Source organism: Triticum dicoccoides, chromosome 3B, assembly GCF_002162155.2.
Source record: "Triticum dicoccoides isolate Atlit2015 ecotype Zavitan chromosome 3B, WEW_v2.0, whole genome shotgun sequence".
NCBI classification, from domain to species: Eukaryota; Viridiplantae; Streptophyta; class Magnoliopsida; order Poales; family Poaceae; genus Triticum; species Triticum dicoccoides.
Genome location: NC_041385.1, coordinates 415,945,746 through 415,960,413, shown reverse-complemented (window position 1 = coordinate 415,960,413; position 14,668 = coordinate 415,945,746). Strand labels below are relative to the sequence as shown.

The 14,668-nt window shown below is 45.8% G+C and overlaps 1 protein-coding gene across 1 annotated transcript; it reads left to right on the top strand.

Moving 5' to 3' along the window:
* Positions 1-7,239: 7,239 nt before the first annotated feature.
* LOC119276271 (factor of DNA methylation 1-like) lies at positions 7,240-13,757 on the top strand. The gene is made up of 8 exons (XM_037557300.1): positions 7,240-7,355; positions 7,461-7,540; positions 7,641-8,419; positions 8,549-8,730; positions 10,714-10,803; positions 10,892-11,179; positions 11,266-11,478; positions 13,268-13,757. Exons 2-8 carry the CDS (start codon positions 7,515-7,517, stop codon positions 13,493-13,495), a joined length of 1,806 nt encoding a protein of 601 aa, XP_037413197.1. The 5' UTR covers positions 7,240-7,355; positions 7,461-7,514; the 3' UTR covers positions 13,496-13,757.
* Positions 13,758-14,668: the final 911 nt, after the last annotated feature.

Sequence of the window (14,668 nt, the reverse complement as noted above, 5' to 3'; positions counted from 1 at the left end):
AAAGGTCTCCCCACACCCGGCCCTGACTCGTGCCATGTGGTGGCCCTTTAGCGACGGTTTGTGCTGAACCGGTACTAGGGGGGGACCTTTAGTCCCCACCCTTTAGTGCCGGTTATAGAACCGGCACTAAAGGCCCTTACGAACCGGGGCTATAGCCCGGTTCTGCACTAGTGAGTGGAAGGCCCAGGTACCGGCAGGGAAAGCAGCCCAGAGGGCATCCCAAGCCCACAGTCAACATGTCCCGTGTCCTTGGCCGAGCATCTTTTTTTTGAACATCGGTACAGACACAAGCGCTCATATACACGCGCATACACTCACCCCTATGAACGCACACACGCACACCCTATCCCTATGAGCACCTCCGAAAGACTGAGCCGGCATATCATCTTGAGATTTACGAAGTCACCATAAGCGCCTCGTCGTCGACGGAAACGTCTCCTCCCACTGAATGCGCATCGCCGGAAATCCTGAAATAAATCCAGAAATAAATGCGAGCACCAGGATTTGAACTCTGGTGGGCTGGGGATACCACGATCCCTCTAACCATCAAACGACAGGTTGGTTCTCCCTTGGCCGAGCATCTGATTGGGAGGATCATGCACTTTTGTCTATTGATTTGAAGGCCGGATGCTTTCCTAAAATCTTCTAGAATTGCATAACAGACCGTGATATCCATCTGACTGAAACTGGGCCTCAAGAACAACATTACGTTGTCGGCGAAGATAGACAAGCGCTGGCTCAACCCTCTGCGGCCCAAAGGCACCAGCCAGCCCGATCATTGCAAGCAAGTGGGTGGGAAGTAGTTTGTGCATGTTGTTTTGATGTTTTCCAGCGTTGCCACGTAGTAAAAGTCATTTTCCTGCTTGTCCATAAAAACGTGGCCTTTGCAACGCGGAGCTCCCGCTGCCTGTTCCAAGTAGCAGTACGCCAGCTAAAAAAAGTATTGTACTATAGTACTCCCTCTGTTCCTAAATATTTGTCTTTTTAGAGATTTCAAATGGACTACCACATACGGATGTATATAGACATATTGTAGAGTGCAGATTCACTCATTTTGCTCTATATGTAGTCACTTGTTGAAATCTCTAGAAAAGCAAATATTTAGGAATGAAGGGAGTAGTCAGCTAAAAAAAGGGTAGTACTATTTTTTTGTCAACCTCGGTTGGTTGGGTGTCCGCCCTGTCGGTGGCGGTTGGCGTATTTTCCGGGCTAGCAATCCCGAGGGCGATCGCGTCTGGGGGTAGGGTTCCTGGCGGCAGTCTCGATCTCGAGATCGCTGATCCGTCTCCCTACTTTGAATTCGTAGCCATAGTAGGTCTCCATCCTTCCATCCTTCCCATCCACGATAAGCCTTCTGCGTGCTAGGGAGCGCGGTCGTACACCACCGAGTTGATCCCTAGGGTTTGTCTCTCTGAAAATTGGAGGCGAAGGGGAGGGAATGGAGGGAGTCGAGGGACTGTTGAGGGGGTTGAAGCTGTCGGAGGTAGAGAAGAGAGGGTTGAAGATCGGGGACGAGGGGTTAGGGAAAGCTGTGGAGGGGCGGCCGACGAGCCACAGGCGATGGGCAAACTCTTTTCGGAGAAGCTGGCACATGCCAGCGTGATCGGGCAGACGCTGGGGAGAATCTGGTGCCCCATTAAGGGTGTGGACTGTAAGGAGGTTGAGGCCAATGTGTTCCTTTTCTCCTTCCGGCAACCGGTGGGCTGGAGACGAGCTTTGGAGGAAGGGTCGTGGTGGTTTGATAAAGAACTCCTGGTAATGGAAGAGTTCGATCCGGAGAAGACAATAGAAGAGTATGACTTCAACCTGATTCCAATATGGATCCGTGTGTTTGGGCTGCCACTCGGATATATGAACAAAGCAACAGGAGAGCACATTGGTGAGGGGTTCCATGAGCTGGTCGACGTAGATGTAGGGCATGATGGAAGAGTAGTTGGGAAGTACCTACGGGTGAAGGTGAAACTGAATATCAAGGAACCGATCATGAGGGGTTTTGTGCTGGACAGGGAGAGGAAATCAGACGGAAATATGCAGGTGGAGATAGCGGAGGGGAGGACAGCAATAAGAAGAAGAGGAAAGAGCTAATATGGTGCCGGTTTGAGTACGAACACATGCCAGACTTCTGTTACACCTGCGGCATCATTGGACATGGTGAGAAGGAATGTAGCATGAAGCTAGTGAGAGGTGAAACCCCCCAGTTCAGCCCATGGATGAGAGCAGAGGAGAACTACAAGAAGGAGGAAGGAGGTAGAGGAAGATGGAATGACGGGAGACGGAGCAGCAGTGGCAAAAGTTTGAGTGGAGGGCAAGGAAGTGATGGGGTCCTGTACTAGGGGGAAAGGAGGCAATATAGCTGGGGGTCGAGGCTCGGGTGGGTCAGGCAGTGATGCACCGTCTTGGAGGAAGGAGGGGGCTGCATCAGGGAGCAATGATAAGGTAGCTGGAGGAGAGGAGAAGGAAGTAACAAGCCCCTTAAAGTTAACGGGGAAGGGCGGGGATCACTCTGGGGGTAGCGTTGCAAGAAATCTCCAATTTGGCATATCCACGCATCTCTCAAAGGACACGGCTCAGGAGAAGCCCGACACAGTGGTGGCGGTGGATACAGTTGTAGAATCAGGCGCTGAGCCACAAGTGCTAGGTACAGAAGGGGGAGGTGACAAGGATAAGATGGAGGCTGCAGGACGTACGTGCCTAGGTGGAGACGAAGATAAAGGAAAGAAAGAAGGGAACAAGTTCAGAAGGAGGGAGAGGGTGGAAAGTGGTGTTCAACATGCACATCTGGGAGTGAAATTGGGGAAGAGGGATGGAGACTGCATGGAGGTGGATGAAACAGCTATGGCGAAGAAGAGTAAGGGGGAAGGAGGCGGTTCTAGCAGCAACTTGGAGGGTAGAGGAGGGGAGGATGTCAGGGCAATAGTGGATGAACCCAGTATGATCATATCGGCCGGGCTGCAAGTGCAGCCCCGCCGGGAGCAATGAAACTCGTCAGTTGGAATTGCCAGGGACTTGGGAACGGCCCGGCAGTTCAATCTCTTCTCGAACTGGGAAGAATGGAGGATCCCAATATCTTATTTCTTTGTGAGACTAGGCTGAGGGAGAAGGAGTTGGGAAGATTTTGGTGGTTGTTGGGGCTCGCCAACATGGTTGCTTGGAAGGATGAGGGGAGTGGGAGAGGGGTGGCACTTTTCTGGAGGCAGGGAGTTGATGTCAATCTCAGATCATATGGGAGGAGGCACGTGGACGTTGATGTAACGAGGGAGGATGGGTCGGTCTGGCGGCTAATGGGAGTTTATGGAGAGTCTGAATTAAGTAGGAAAGCAGAAACATGGAGATTGTTAAAGATTCTAAAACAACAACATCAGGCATCCAGGCCGTGGTTGTGCTTTGGAGATTTTAATGAGATTCTAGCAAGCAACGAGAAGGTGAGGGGTGCAGTTCGGCCTCAGCAATACCTTGATGCTTTCAGGGAGGCACTTGACTAGTGTAACTTGCGGGACATCGGGTATGAAGGAGATATCTTCACCTGGAGGAATCATAGTAAGGAGTTGCGGACATATATTTGTGAACGGATCGATAGAGCAGTAGCGAATGAGGAATGGTGTGCCATTTTTCCACAATTTGGAGTTATAAACGGAGAACCACGACACTCGGACCACCGACCGATCATTGTGCAGTTGGAAGGGGTGGAGAAGAAATGGAGGGTTGGGGACAAAATCTTTCGGTTTGAGGCTCGTTGGTTGCAGGAGGAGGGGTGTGAGGAGGTGATCAAGCATGCATGGGAGAGAGGATGGGAAGGAGGAGGGGGGAACGTAACAGAAGCCCTAAAGAAGATTGCTGTGCAGATGGGGACGTGGAGCAGAGATGTGGTGGGTGAGCTAGAGGAGAGGCTTAAGAAGGCACGAAGGGAGTTGGAAAGGGGCATGAAGGATCCGGTGTCGGAGGGGAAGATAAAGGATGAGGCTAGACTGAGGGCTCTGGTCCACGATCTGAAGGAGAAGAAGTATACTAGGTTGAAACAACGTGCTCATATGTGGTGGTTGAAGGGAGGCAACCGTAACATCAAGTATCTGCAGTCGGTGGCGTCGGCTAGGAAGAGAGCAAACAGACTCAAGGAGATCAGAAGGGAGAATGGAGAAGTAGTAGCGGAGGGAGAGGATTTAACTAACTATGTGTGCTCCTTTTTTCAGGAACTTTTTACATCCTCAAACCCCCACCGTATGCCTGAGCTGATCGACAAGGTTGAACCGAGAGTAACTCCTGACATGCATGCAGTACTTGACACAGAGTTCACTCGGGAAGAGATCAAGGCGGCACTTGATCATATCGGCGATCTAAAGGCGCCGGGCCCTGATGGGATGTCGGCGGTTGTTTATAAGAAGCACTGGCATTTCATGGGAGACAAGATAGTGGAAGAGGTGCTAGCGGTCTTGAACGGAGGAGATATTCCAGAAGGGTGGAATGATACAATGGTCGTGCTCATACCAAAGGTTAAGAACCCGACGAGGATCAAGGACCTACGACCAATCAGTCTTTGCAACGTGCTGTACAAACTGGTGTCAAAAGTCATTGCAAATCGCCTGAAACTAATTCTTCCCAGTATTATCTCAGAAAACCAAAGTGCTTTTGTGCCAGGCAGGCTCATCACAGACAACGTCCTCATAGCATATGAACTCTCCCACTACTTGATGAACAAGAAAGCCGGCAAGGTTGGTTATGCGGCGGTCAAAGCTGACATGAGTAAAGCATACGACAGAGTAGAATGGTGTTTTTTGGAGGCTATGATGATCAAGTTAGGCTTCAGTAGAAGGTGGGTTGAGCTAGTAATGAAGTGTGTAAGGACAGTGCGCTATCAGATCAAAGTGAATGGGGAGCTTACTCAGCAGTTTAGTCCTTCTCGGGGGCTAAGGCAGGGAGATCCGGCGTCTCCTTACCTGTTTGTGATTTGTGCGGAAGGGCTGACAGCAGCGCTAATGGATGCAGAACGGAGGGGCAAGTTACATGGAGTTAAAATCTGTCCAAGAGCACCTTGCATGACACACCTATTCTTTGTGGACGATTCCATGTTGTTGATCAAAGCGGAACAACGAGAGGCGGAGGCCCTCCGGGAGGCTTTACAGCTTTATGAGGATAGTTCGGGACAGTGCATCAACACGGAGAAATCTGCTATCATGTTTAGCCCGAACACGAACGATGGTGAGAGGGCATCTGTCAAAGGAACACTTGGGATCCACAATGAGGATTGGAATGAGAAGTACCTTGGACTCCCGGTACATGTCGGCCGATCGAGGAGGAAAGCGTTTAACTATATCAAATGCAATATGTGTGGGAGAGTCCATGGTTGGCAAGAGAGGCTCCTAGCAAAAGAAAGCAAAGAAGTACTCGTGAAGGGCGTGGCCCAGGCTATTCCGGCGTTTGCAATGTCATGCTTCGACCTCACTAAGACCTTCTGTGCAGAATTGAACACGTTAATGGGCAAGTTTTGGTGGAGCTAGCAGGATAAGCAGAACCCAATGCACTGGATAAGTTGGGAAAAACTCGCTCGACCGAAAGCAATGGGGGGCCTGGGATTCCATGATATGCATAGTTTCAACATGGCGATGCTGGCGAGGCAAGGGTGGCGCCTCCTCCAACAACCGGACAGCCCGTGTGCAAGGGTTTTGCAGGCGAGATATTACCCCGGTCGGTCCGTGCTCGATGCTACAGCCCACGATGGCATCTCTTACTCATGACGTAGTATTCTGCATGGACTAGATCTCGTGAAGCAGGGCTACATCCGAAGGATCGGCGACGGGGCTGCGGTCAATATTTGGTCCGATCCTTGGATACCCAGATCATGGTCGCGACGAGTAATCACACCAAGGGGCCTGAACCTTCTCACCACCGTCAATGAACTCATAAGCCCAATCACTGGCAGTTGGGATGAGGAGCTTGTCCGGGACACCTTTTGCGAGGAGGACACGAAGCACATTCTCAATATTCCCCTTCGAGAGGGGGTAGATGACTTTTATGCCTGGCATTTTGATACGAAAGGAGAATTCTCAGTCAAGAGTGCTTACAGACTACACATGGAGTTAGCTCAACAAACACAAACTAGGGCGCCGGGGTCGAGCACGGCTGGCGTGGGGCAGCTGGAGAGGACTGAAGATCCGTCATGGAAGAGGATTTGGAAGATGCGTTGCCCTGTCAAGTTGCAGATGTTCATTTGGCGCTTGAAACACCAGTCTCTGGCCCTTTGCACTAACCTGATGAGGAGAGGGATGAAGTTGGAGAACTCTCGCTGCTTCCTCTGCGAGCGGGTGCAGGAGGATGGCGCGCACTTATTCATCAAGTGCAAAATGGTCAAGGAAGGGTGGCGGTTGTTGGGCCTTGAGAACGAGCGAGTGCAGCTTGAGAGCATTCGGGGGGTGCATGCGATGCTCGATAAACTTTGGGAGCTAGATGAGAGAAAGAGGATGCTAATAGTGATATTTTGGTGGCATTGGTGGAACAACAGGAACAGGAAACGTGAAGGGGAGCAGCCGATCCATGTCTCCGAGGTAGTCCGGCGTACGCGGTGTGATGCACTGGAATATGAGGATGTGTATCATCGGCAAGGCAAAGTGGCCTCAACTACATGGGTCCCTCCTGCCAACGACGAGATTAAGATCAACCTAGATGAGGCCTTTACGCCGGGAGGAAGCATGGGAGGATGGGGAGTGGTGGCTAGGGACGAAGAAGGGCATGTGATCATAGCCCGATTGGGCAGGCTGACTCACACGGCGGATGCCTTCGCGGCTGAGATCGGGGCAGTGAGTGCGGCAGTAGCGACAGCAACCGAGCTAGGCGCCATCCGTGTGGTGTTCGAAACAGACTCAATGCTGCTTGCCGAGGCTTTGGACATTGCGAAAACGGACTCATCACCGTACGCTGCAGCCATTGAGGACATTAAGTTACAGCTCAAATTGTGGTTCTCGAAGTTTACCATTAGAGCATGCCGGCGCGAGGCAAATTCTGTAGCACATGAGCTCGCTCGAATAGGTCGTATGTGCTTGTCAGACATATGTATGAAGTGGAACACCACTGTACCGCCCAATGTGGCTGCTTGTGTGTTAGGCGATATGCCTAGCCACCGTTAATTTATAAAGCTTTGCTTTGCTTTAAAAAAAAAGACTAGTGCGCTAATAACATGTCGACACGTCGACAGTCGACAGGAGCAGAACGCCTAGGGGGTCCGGCCTGCTCAATGCCTTCGCCACCCATTCGGCCATTCGCCTCCTCCATCACGTGATCATCTGCTTCTCCGCTTTGCCCCCTCCTGCTGCCCTGCCCGTCTACAGCGCCCTACAGCGCGGCGACTCGCCTCCGCCAACGCCGAGGTGAGCCCAAGCCCTCCGACTCGCTTCCTCATCCGTGGACGCCCTCCTCCTCCCTCTTCTATCGAGGGACATTGGACTGATCCTCGCCGCGCCTTAAAACCCTAGGTTGTTGGTGGCGGCGGCGTCCGTCGGCAGGCTGGTGGGCGGCCCTCCATCTCCATGGATTCCGGCGACGCACCTGAACGGTACGTCATGCCCAACCTCTCTTTCTGTATCTTCTCTATTTCGCGAAACCAAGGAACACGGCAGCTGCAATTTACTGCCTTTGTTCTCCGATTTTGGTAGGATTCGCAAGGAAAGAGGTTTTCGGAGGAGCGACCCGAGCAGAGATAGCCCACCTCGTCGTCACGCAACTGGAGCAGGCTCAGATGCTCATCGGCACGGGAGAGACAGGCCGACCCACCGCGTCCCCGCCAAGCGCGTCAAGGATGAATTGCCAGAGTCGTCGGAGCCGCCGCCGTTGTCGCGGCTCAAGGCTGTGGTGTCCCGTCCTCTTCAGGACAGAGATGAGCAATTCGTCTGGCCATGGATGGGTGTGCTGGTCAATGTGCCTACCGAGTGGAAAGGCGGCCGCCAGGTTGGGGAAAGTGGCAACCGCTTGAAGGAGCAGCTCTCGCGATTTTGCCCCCAGAAGGTTATTCCTTTGTGGAATCACAGAGGCCACACGGGATATGCTATCGTTGAGTTTGGAAAAGACTATGCTTGCTTCTGCAACGCCTTCAAGTTTGAAAATCACTTCGAGGCGGAAGGATATGGCAAACGGGACTGGGAGGCACGCAGGTATCGAGGGTCGAAGATGTTTGGATGGGTTGCAAGGGCTGATGATCAAAGAACTCTGGGGCCAATCGGGGAGCATCTGCAAAAAAATGGTGATTTGAAAACTGTTGCGGAACTTGAGAATGAAGGAACACGCAAAACCGACAAACTGGTAGCTAATTTAGCCAGCCAAATTGAGGTAAAGGCCAAGCATGTCCAAGAACTTGAATGCAAGTACAATGAGACGACCAACTCACTTGACAAGGTGATGGAAGAAAAGGAGCAGGTCCTCCAGAGATACAATGATGGTTTGTTTCCTTCTTTTGCTCTTTTTATGTTCTGTTCTTATGGTATAAGAACATATATATGCATTTATCTCCTTTGAGCATGGGGTCATTTCAGTTATTTAATGTCTTTTGAACCTGCATTGTCACCAGAAATACACAAGATGCAGCAACTTGCTCGTAAGCATTCTCAGATGATCATCAATGAGAATCAGAGGCTCCGTTCAGAACTGGAGTCCAAGATGCAGGATCTCGAAATAAAATCCAGGCAGCTTGATGAACTTGCTGTGCGTAGTGACTCAGACAGAAGGAACCTTGAGAAAGAGAAGGAAAAGGTGTGTGCCCAATATCTCCCATAAAAAATTATGGAAGTTAGTTTTATGGGTCCTCTCCTTTTGTTTGTTCTGGAGGATGGTTGATTGTTTCTGTGCTTCTTTTACATAACATCTTTCTGTTCACTAGTAACTAGCCTGAATTGCTACATAGCATTATATTGGTATTTTCCTCTCCCTCTCCTATTTGTGAATGAACGATCCACGATTCAATTCATGCCACATTTTTTAATATTTGTTTATCTTTTGAATATAGAAAATAATGGTCGTCACTAGCCAGTGTATTTTAGTTGACAAAGGAAGACTGTTAGCATTACAGAACAACAAGCTTTCTTACTAACCTCTAATTTTACCTCATCCACTCTTGTTTATCTCGTGTTCTCTATCTTTTTGAGAATATATTTTTCCCAGTTCTCCACCATCAAGTGACTTTAAATGTGGGTTGCTAGTACATAAACATTGTGCTATGTTGTTTTTAGTTGTCTTTTTATCTAATGCAAATATCATGCCTTCGGATGCTTCCATGCATTCTCATGTTACTCTAGTTGTTTATGTGATCAACCCATCTAAGGCATACGATTATCTGGGCTATATCGTACACACAATGCATTAACATCGATCTACCAGTTGTTCTTACCTGATAGCATCCATGTCTTGTATGTTGTCCTTATACATACTTAACTTTTGACTTTTTTCCAATCTACCACTTATCTGTCTTTTTATCTGCTGTAAACTTTCGGCCGCCAATCCATACATGCATGCATGGTTATGCAACTATGCACCCTATGCATGTACTTAGATCTAACATTGCTGGCCTGTGTTGCTCTTCTATCAGATTTACACAATTTATAGTAATCTACACCGTTACAGTCTGATTTTACCAAAATAAATGCCGTATGAAGATAATTTCTTCTACTGCATAAATTAATCTACAAAGCCATCCATCAAAATAATCTGTGTAGTGTTTTTTATTACCTAGAAGTAATCTAGTCATGTCTCATCAAAATATGTGGTGTAGATATTCAATTTTTACAAGTAATCTAAGCTGCTATCATTTTGCTGCATGTAGGTAAATGGTGTAAACCTTTCTTTCTTAACATAGTCTGTACTACTATCGCTATTGAATCTGCAGAAAGTATTTTCTCTATAGTTCGGTCGAGATCTACTGACATTTTTTTTGCACTTTCCTCGCACAACATCTACACAATTGTAAGAGTAGTACTGTAGTAGCCCGCTTTCTTGTGTTTGATGTGTGGTTTTGAGATGCATGGTTTTATTTTTGCAATAACTTGATCGGTTTGACATTACTATTCATTTTTACTCTGCTCAAAGTTCTACGAGTAGTATCCTAAAGTTGATGTGTGGTACAAATTGAGATGTATGCTGTTTCCTAATTGGACTCCTAAGCTGATTCAAGTGTACGGGCTCTGATTATTTGCAAGGAGTACACCTTATATTATTTAGATGCATGCATTACTTATCCCTATCCGGATTCCTAAAATGGTTCAAGCGTAAATGCTCTTGTTTTTTAGAGGAGTACGCGTGTGGGATTCTGATTCAGATGTACAGAAATTATTTCCAAGTTTTATCGTACAGTTCTGTTCCGAGCACTGTTGTCAGCTGGAATTGGTCTAAGGTTTCTTTAGTAGATTGTCTTAGTTTTTGTTGTTTAGTTGATGTTGATGAATCTCTATCAATCAAATTTCGAACCTTAAATTGATAGATCTTCACCGTTCAGTTTCTGTTGCTTTAATAATAATAGATTCTTATCATTGTATTTTTTCTATTTTTGTTGTAATTCTACATTTTGCTCTCGGACAACAATACAATGCAGAAGGTTTAACAGTAGGATAATTTCAGCAAAATGCATTGAACTTGTTTATTTTACTTTTAGAGAGGGCTTGGTGCCAGGTACAAAATGTAGGTGCCTCCCCCCCTCCAGGTTTCCTGCATAAAACTCATTTCAGGCTGTTGTGGTTTATACAGAATGAAATGAAAGCAAAATATCTTAAGATGGCAACATCGGAGCAACAGAGGGCGGATGAAAATGTGCTGAAGCTTGTGGAAAAACACAAGGTTTGTCCTTCATATATTTTTTTTCACTTGAGGTTCTGAGATACTAATTTATATGACTGCCTTACTGTGCTGAAAATGAAAATTGCAGAGGGAGAAACAAGCTGCTCTAAATGAGATTATCAAGTTAGAGCAGAAACTGGATGCCAAGCAGAAGCTTGAATTAGAAATAAAACAGATGCAGGGAAAATTGGAAGTGATGAAGCATATGCCAGGTGTGGAAGACTCCGAATCAAAAAGGAAGATAGATGAACTTAGTGCCGAGCTTGAGGACAAGTATGATGAAATGGATGCAATGGAATCACTCCACCATACTCTACTTATGAAGGAAAGGATAAGCAATGATGAGTTGCAAGATGCTCGGAAGAAGTTAATAGATGTAAGTTTCCTCATTAATTGAGTACTTGCACTTGTCTTGTTATGTTTGAATTACATTGCAGAGCTATCTATTGCATACACCTGCAGGGTTTGCGGGATCTTACAACTGGCCGAGGAATTATAGGAATTAAAAGAATGGGTGATCTTGATCTGAAATCATTTGCGATTGCTTGCAAAAATAAAATGTCAAAAGAAGATGCAGGCGTTACTGCTTCCATTCTTTGTTCAAAGTGGGAGGAGGAGATTAAAGATCCAGAATGGCACCCTTTTAAAGTTATCGTGGATGAAGGCAAAGAGAAGGTAATAATATCTTCACTCTTGCTTTTATGCACTTGTTGTTCTCTAATACTCCCTCCGTTCCTTTATATAAGGTGTATTTGTTTTTTCAAAAGTCAAACGAGTGCCTGTTTGACCAAGTTTTTAGAAAAAATATATAAGTATCCACAATACGCATCATGAAAGTAGTTTCATGTTTTCTCTATTAGGTATTGCAGATGTTGTTATTTTATTCTATAATCTTGGTCAAACATTCAAATGTTTGACTTGCACGGGAATCAATACACCTTATATTCTGGAACGGAGGGAGTAGCATATAACCTTGAGCAATCAATTTCACAGTGAATTTTCTATTCTGCAAACCTTAACATAGTTCAAATCTATTTATAAGTAAACTATGGCGAGAGCTGAAATTTGGAGATACCTAGATATTCTTACATTAATCTAATGACAAAAATAGCAGAAATTCCCACATTAATAATAAAAAATGGAAAATACATATCTATTGATCAAAGCATTATCAACTGTAGGTAGCAAGAGAAAGAATACCGCCATAATACAAGCATTGTGGACTTATCGAGTTAAGACTCCAAATAATCTGACAAACATTAGTTGCATTAACAATTCAGATCCATTGTGTTTCCTCCATCTGTTACATCCTTGGTCCTCCATTACGTACGAAAAAGGAGAGGAGGAAACCAAGAAACAATCAGCCATTAAGTGTCACCAGCCAAGGGGCTATATTCTTGTGTTATTTAAATATAATCTAGTTCTTCATGAAAGTTATAATATCTTGTTTTTCATGTCGTGGTGTGGATGTAAGCTACCACATGACGATTTTTTACAATTAACCAATTATCCAGTCAATTAAGCTGTGCCATAGCAAGTATTCAACGGATGTGTGATGAAGGAATCTCAAAATTTAGCCATATGTATGCTTATGTGTAGGTTAGCTAAGTTTCATTTACTTGATTTTGTAGCTTGGGGAGAGTTCAGTCATATGCATCGATTTATGCTACTTCAGTGCTAGGAAAGCAACATTGTTGAGTTCCTGAGGGCAAAACTTTATGTTGATGTTAGCTGCTCTTGATTGAGATGTATATCATCTAACTGAAAAAAATGATGATTTCTATGTACTCTAGACTTGCTTTCTTCCATCTCTGAATTTTCTCTAAAGCTGATGGTGAGTTCTATACTAGTTAAGTTATGTAATTCACCAGCTTCCGGAAATCAGAACATAATACATCTATATTTGCCCTTGGAGTAGTGTGTGGGGCAACCAAACTTCTTACCAGTAAAACGCTTGCCACTCGGTACACATATTGATGGATGCTAATAACTTCCCACTCCTAGAAGTTTATGATAGGGACCCCTTATGATATTCCTTAGTAAGTTAGATGTTCATTCTTAGTTCCTAGCTTGGCTAAGTTGGACACATCTTGTGTCTTGGCTGTTGAAATTTGACATGATACATGATACTTGGAGCTCAAAGCTTGCTGCCATTTGCAAACAATGTTCTCCCTGAACTTTCTGTAGCATACTTGTTCGACGGGCATGGAAATGAAGTAGGTGTGTTTTACATCATTTCTAACATGCATAAATTGTTTTTGTTCACCATTATCTTTTGTACCGTGCTTACATTTAATGTTCAGGGAACATTTAGACACTATGCAATTCCTGTATCAATACTTTTCTAAATTAACAGCTTAGGCATATTCGTGGAGTGTGAAATTTTGAAGCTGTTATTGCTCTGTTTATTACATGTTTAGAATGGAGGAGAATATTTATCTAATGATGCGTGCATTGACGTTAGGAAATTCTCCGCGAGGATGACGAGAAGCTGCGAGAACTGAAAGAAGAGTATGGCGAAGAAGTGTATGGCTTGGTAACAAAGGCTCTGCTTGAAGTTAACGAGTATAACCCTAGTGGCCGCTATCCTGTACCCGAGCTGTGGAACTTCAAAGAGAAGAGGAAAGCAACTCTCAAAGAAGCTGTCCAGTACGTCCTGAGACAGTGGCGCACACAGAAGAGGAAGCGCTGAGCCCAGATATCTAAATTCCTGTAGTGAACTAGAAGTGCGTTTCTGTTATTTTCCTCATGAATGTTGGTAAACGTTTAGTTGTCTAGGTTTCCTTGGATTATTCAGCCTGGTGTAGCATTGACATGAATGCTAGTACTTGGAGATTGTGAATCGCCCTTTCAGGATAATCTTTTTCGTGCCAAGCTATGTGCTAGTATGAATGAACGGCTACTAGTTTGTTGATTTCAATGCATGTGATGCCTGGTGACTGTTTGGTGCTCGACATGCTTAACGAGCCCAAGAATGGCTTGCTGGAAACATGCTTATCCTGATATTGTGTACTAGTTATAGCAGGAAAACCATCGCAAGCACATGATTTTATCTTGTGTTTGTCTCAGGCTTGTACTTATTTCTAGGATTATGTTGAGAGTCCAATATTTGTTCCTGGAATAATCACTCCTGGTTCATTTTTAAACCTGGTTGTCACAGTTGAGAGCAACCCGGCTGTCACAATTCTTCTGGAAAAGAATGCATCCAAAATCCTGCCTGTTTCATGTACAGGAGGAAGGAGACTATACTACTCTGCGCAGCTCAGCTCAGCGTAATAGTGTTCACCTGCCAAGATAAACAACCCTACCCCGTCTCCAGTTCTTTCGCTGCTAGGCGCTTGCATCTCTCACTTCACCCTTTTGTTTCTTTCTTTCCTGCAGCTTCTCTTCTCTCTGTTCTGCTCTTCCAAGATCTGGTGTTGTAATTTGCAAATAGCTCTTGGTCATATTGTGTTAAAATAAATAAAGAGTTTGTTTTACCCAATGATAACACCCTACAAAAATTGAATTGTCAATGGATTAAATACGACGAGACGTCTATACAGTTCGATTAATAATCGTTAGTTCATTATCATCTAATTGTATATTTTGCTTCCATGCTATCTATGTGATATGTTTATGTTGGTAATTTATGGGTTCAATTCATGCTGGATGCACGCAAATGAAACGTTCCATAAGCTTATTGAAACCAGATCTCTATCCATGGAAACAACATTACTTTTTTTTGCGGAATAACAACATATTTTGCAACCTCGTCGGACGGGTTCCCGTGCGATGTCTAAGAGGGGAGGGGGGGGGGGGATTGGACACCCATAGGCATCCTCGTCGCGAAACTTTCACCCAGAATCACCCGGTGGGCAGGAGG

What these genes read in the sequence shown, in the direction of transcription:
- LOC119276271 (XM_037557300.1), top strand. Translation starts at nt 7,515, where the DNA reads ATGGATTCCGGCGACGCACCTGAACG. An exon ending in TCCGGCGACGCACCTGAACG is followed by an intron (nt 7,541 to 7,640) that starts GTACGTCATGCC and finishes CGATTTTGGTAG; the next exon opens with GATTCGCAAGGAAAGAGGTT. An exon ending in AGCTTGTGGAAAAACACAAG is followed by an intron (nt 10,804 to 10,891) that starts GTTTGTCCTTCA and finishes TGAAAATTGCAG; the next exon opens with AGGGAGAAACAAGCTGCTCT.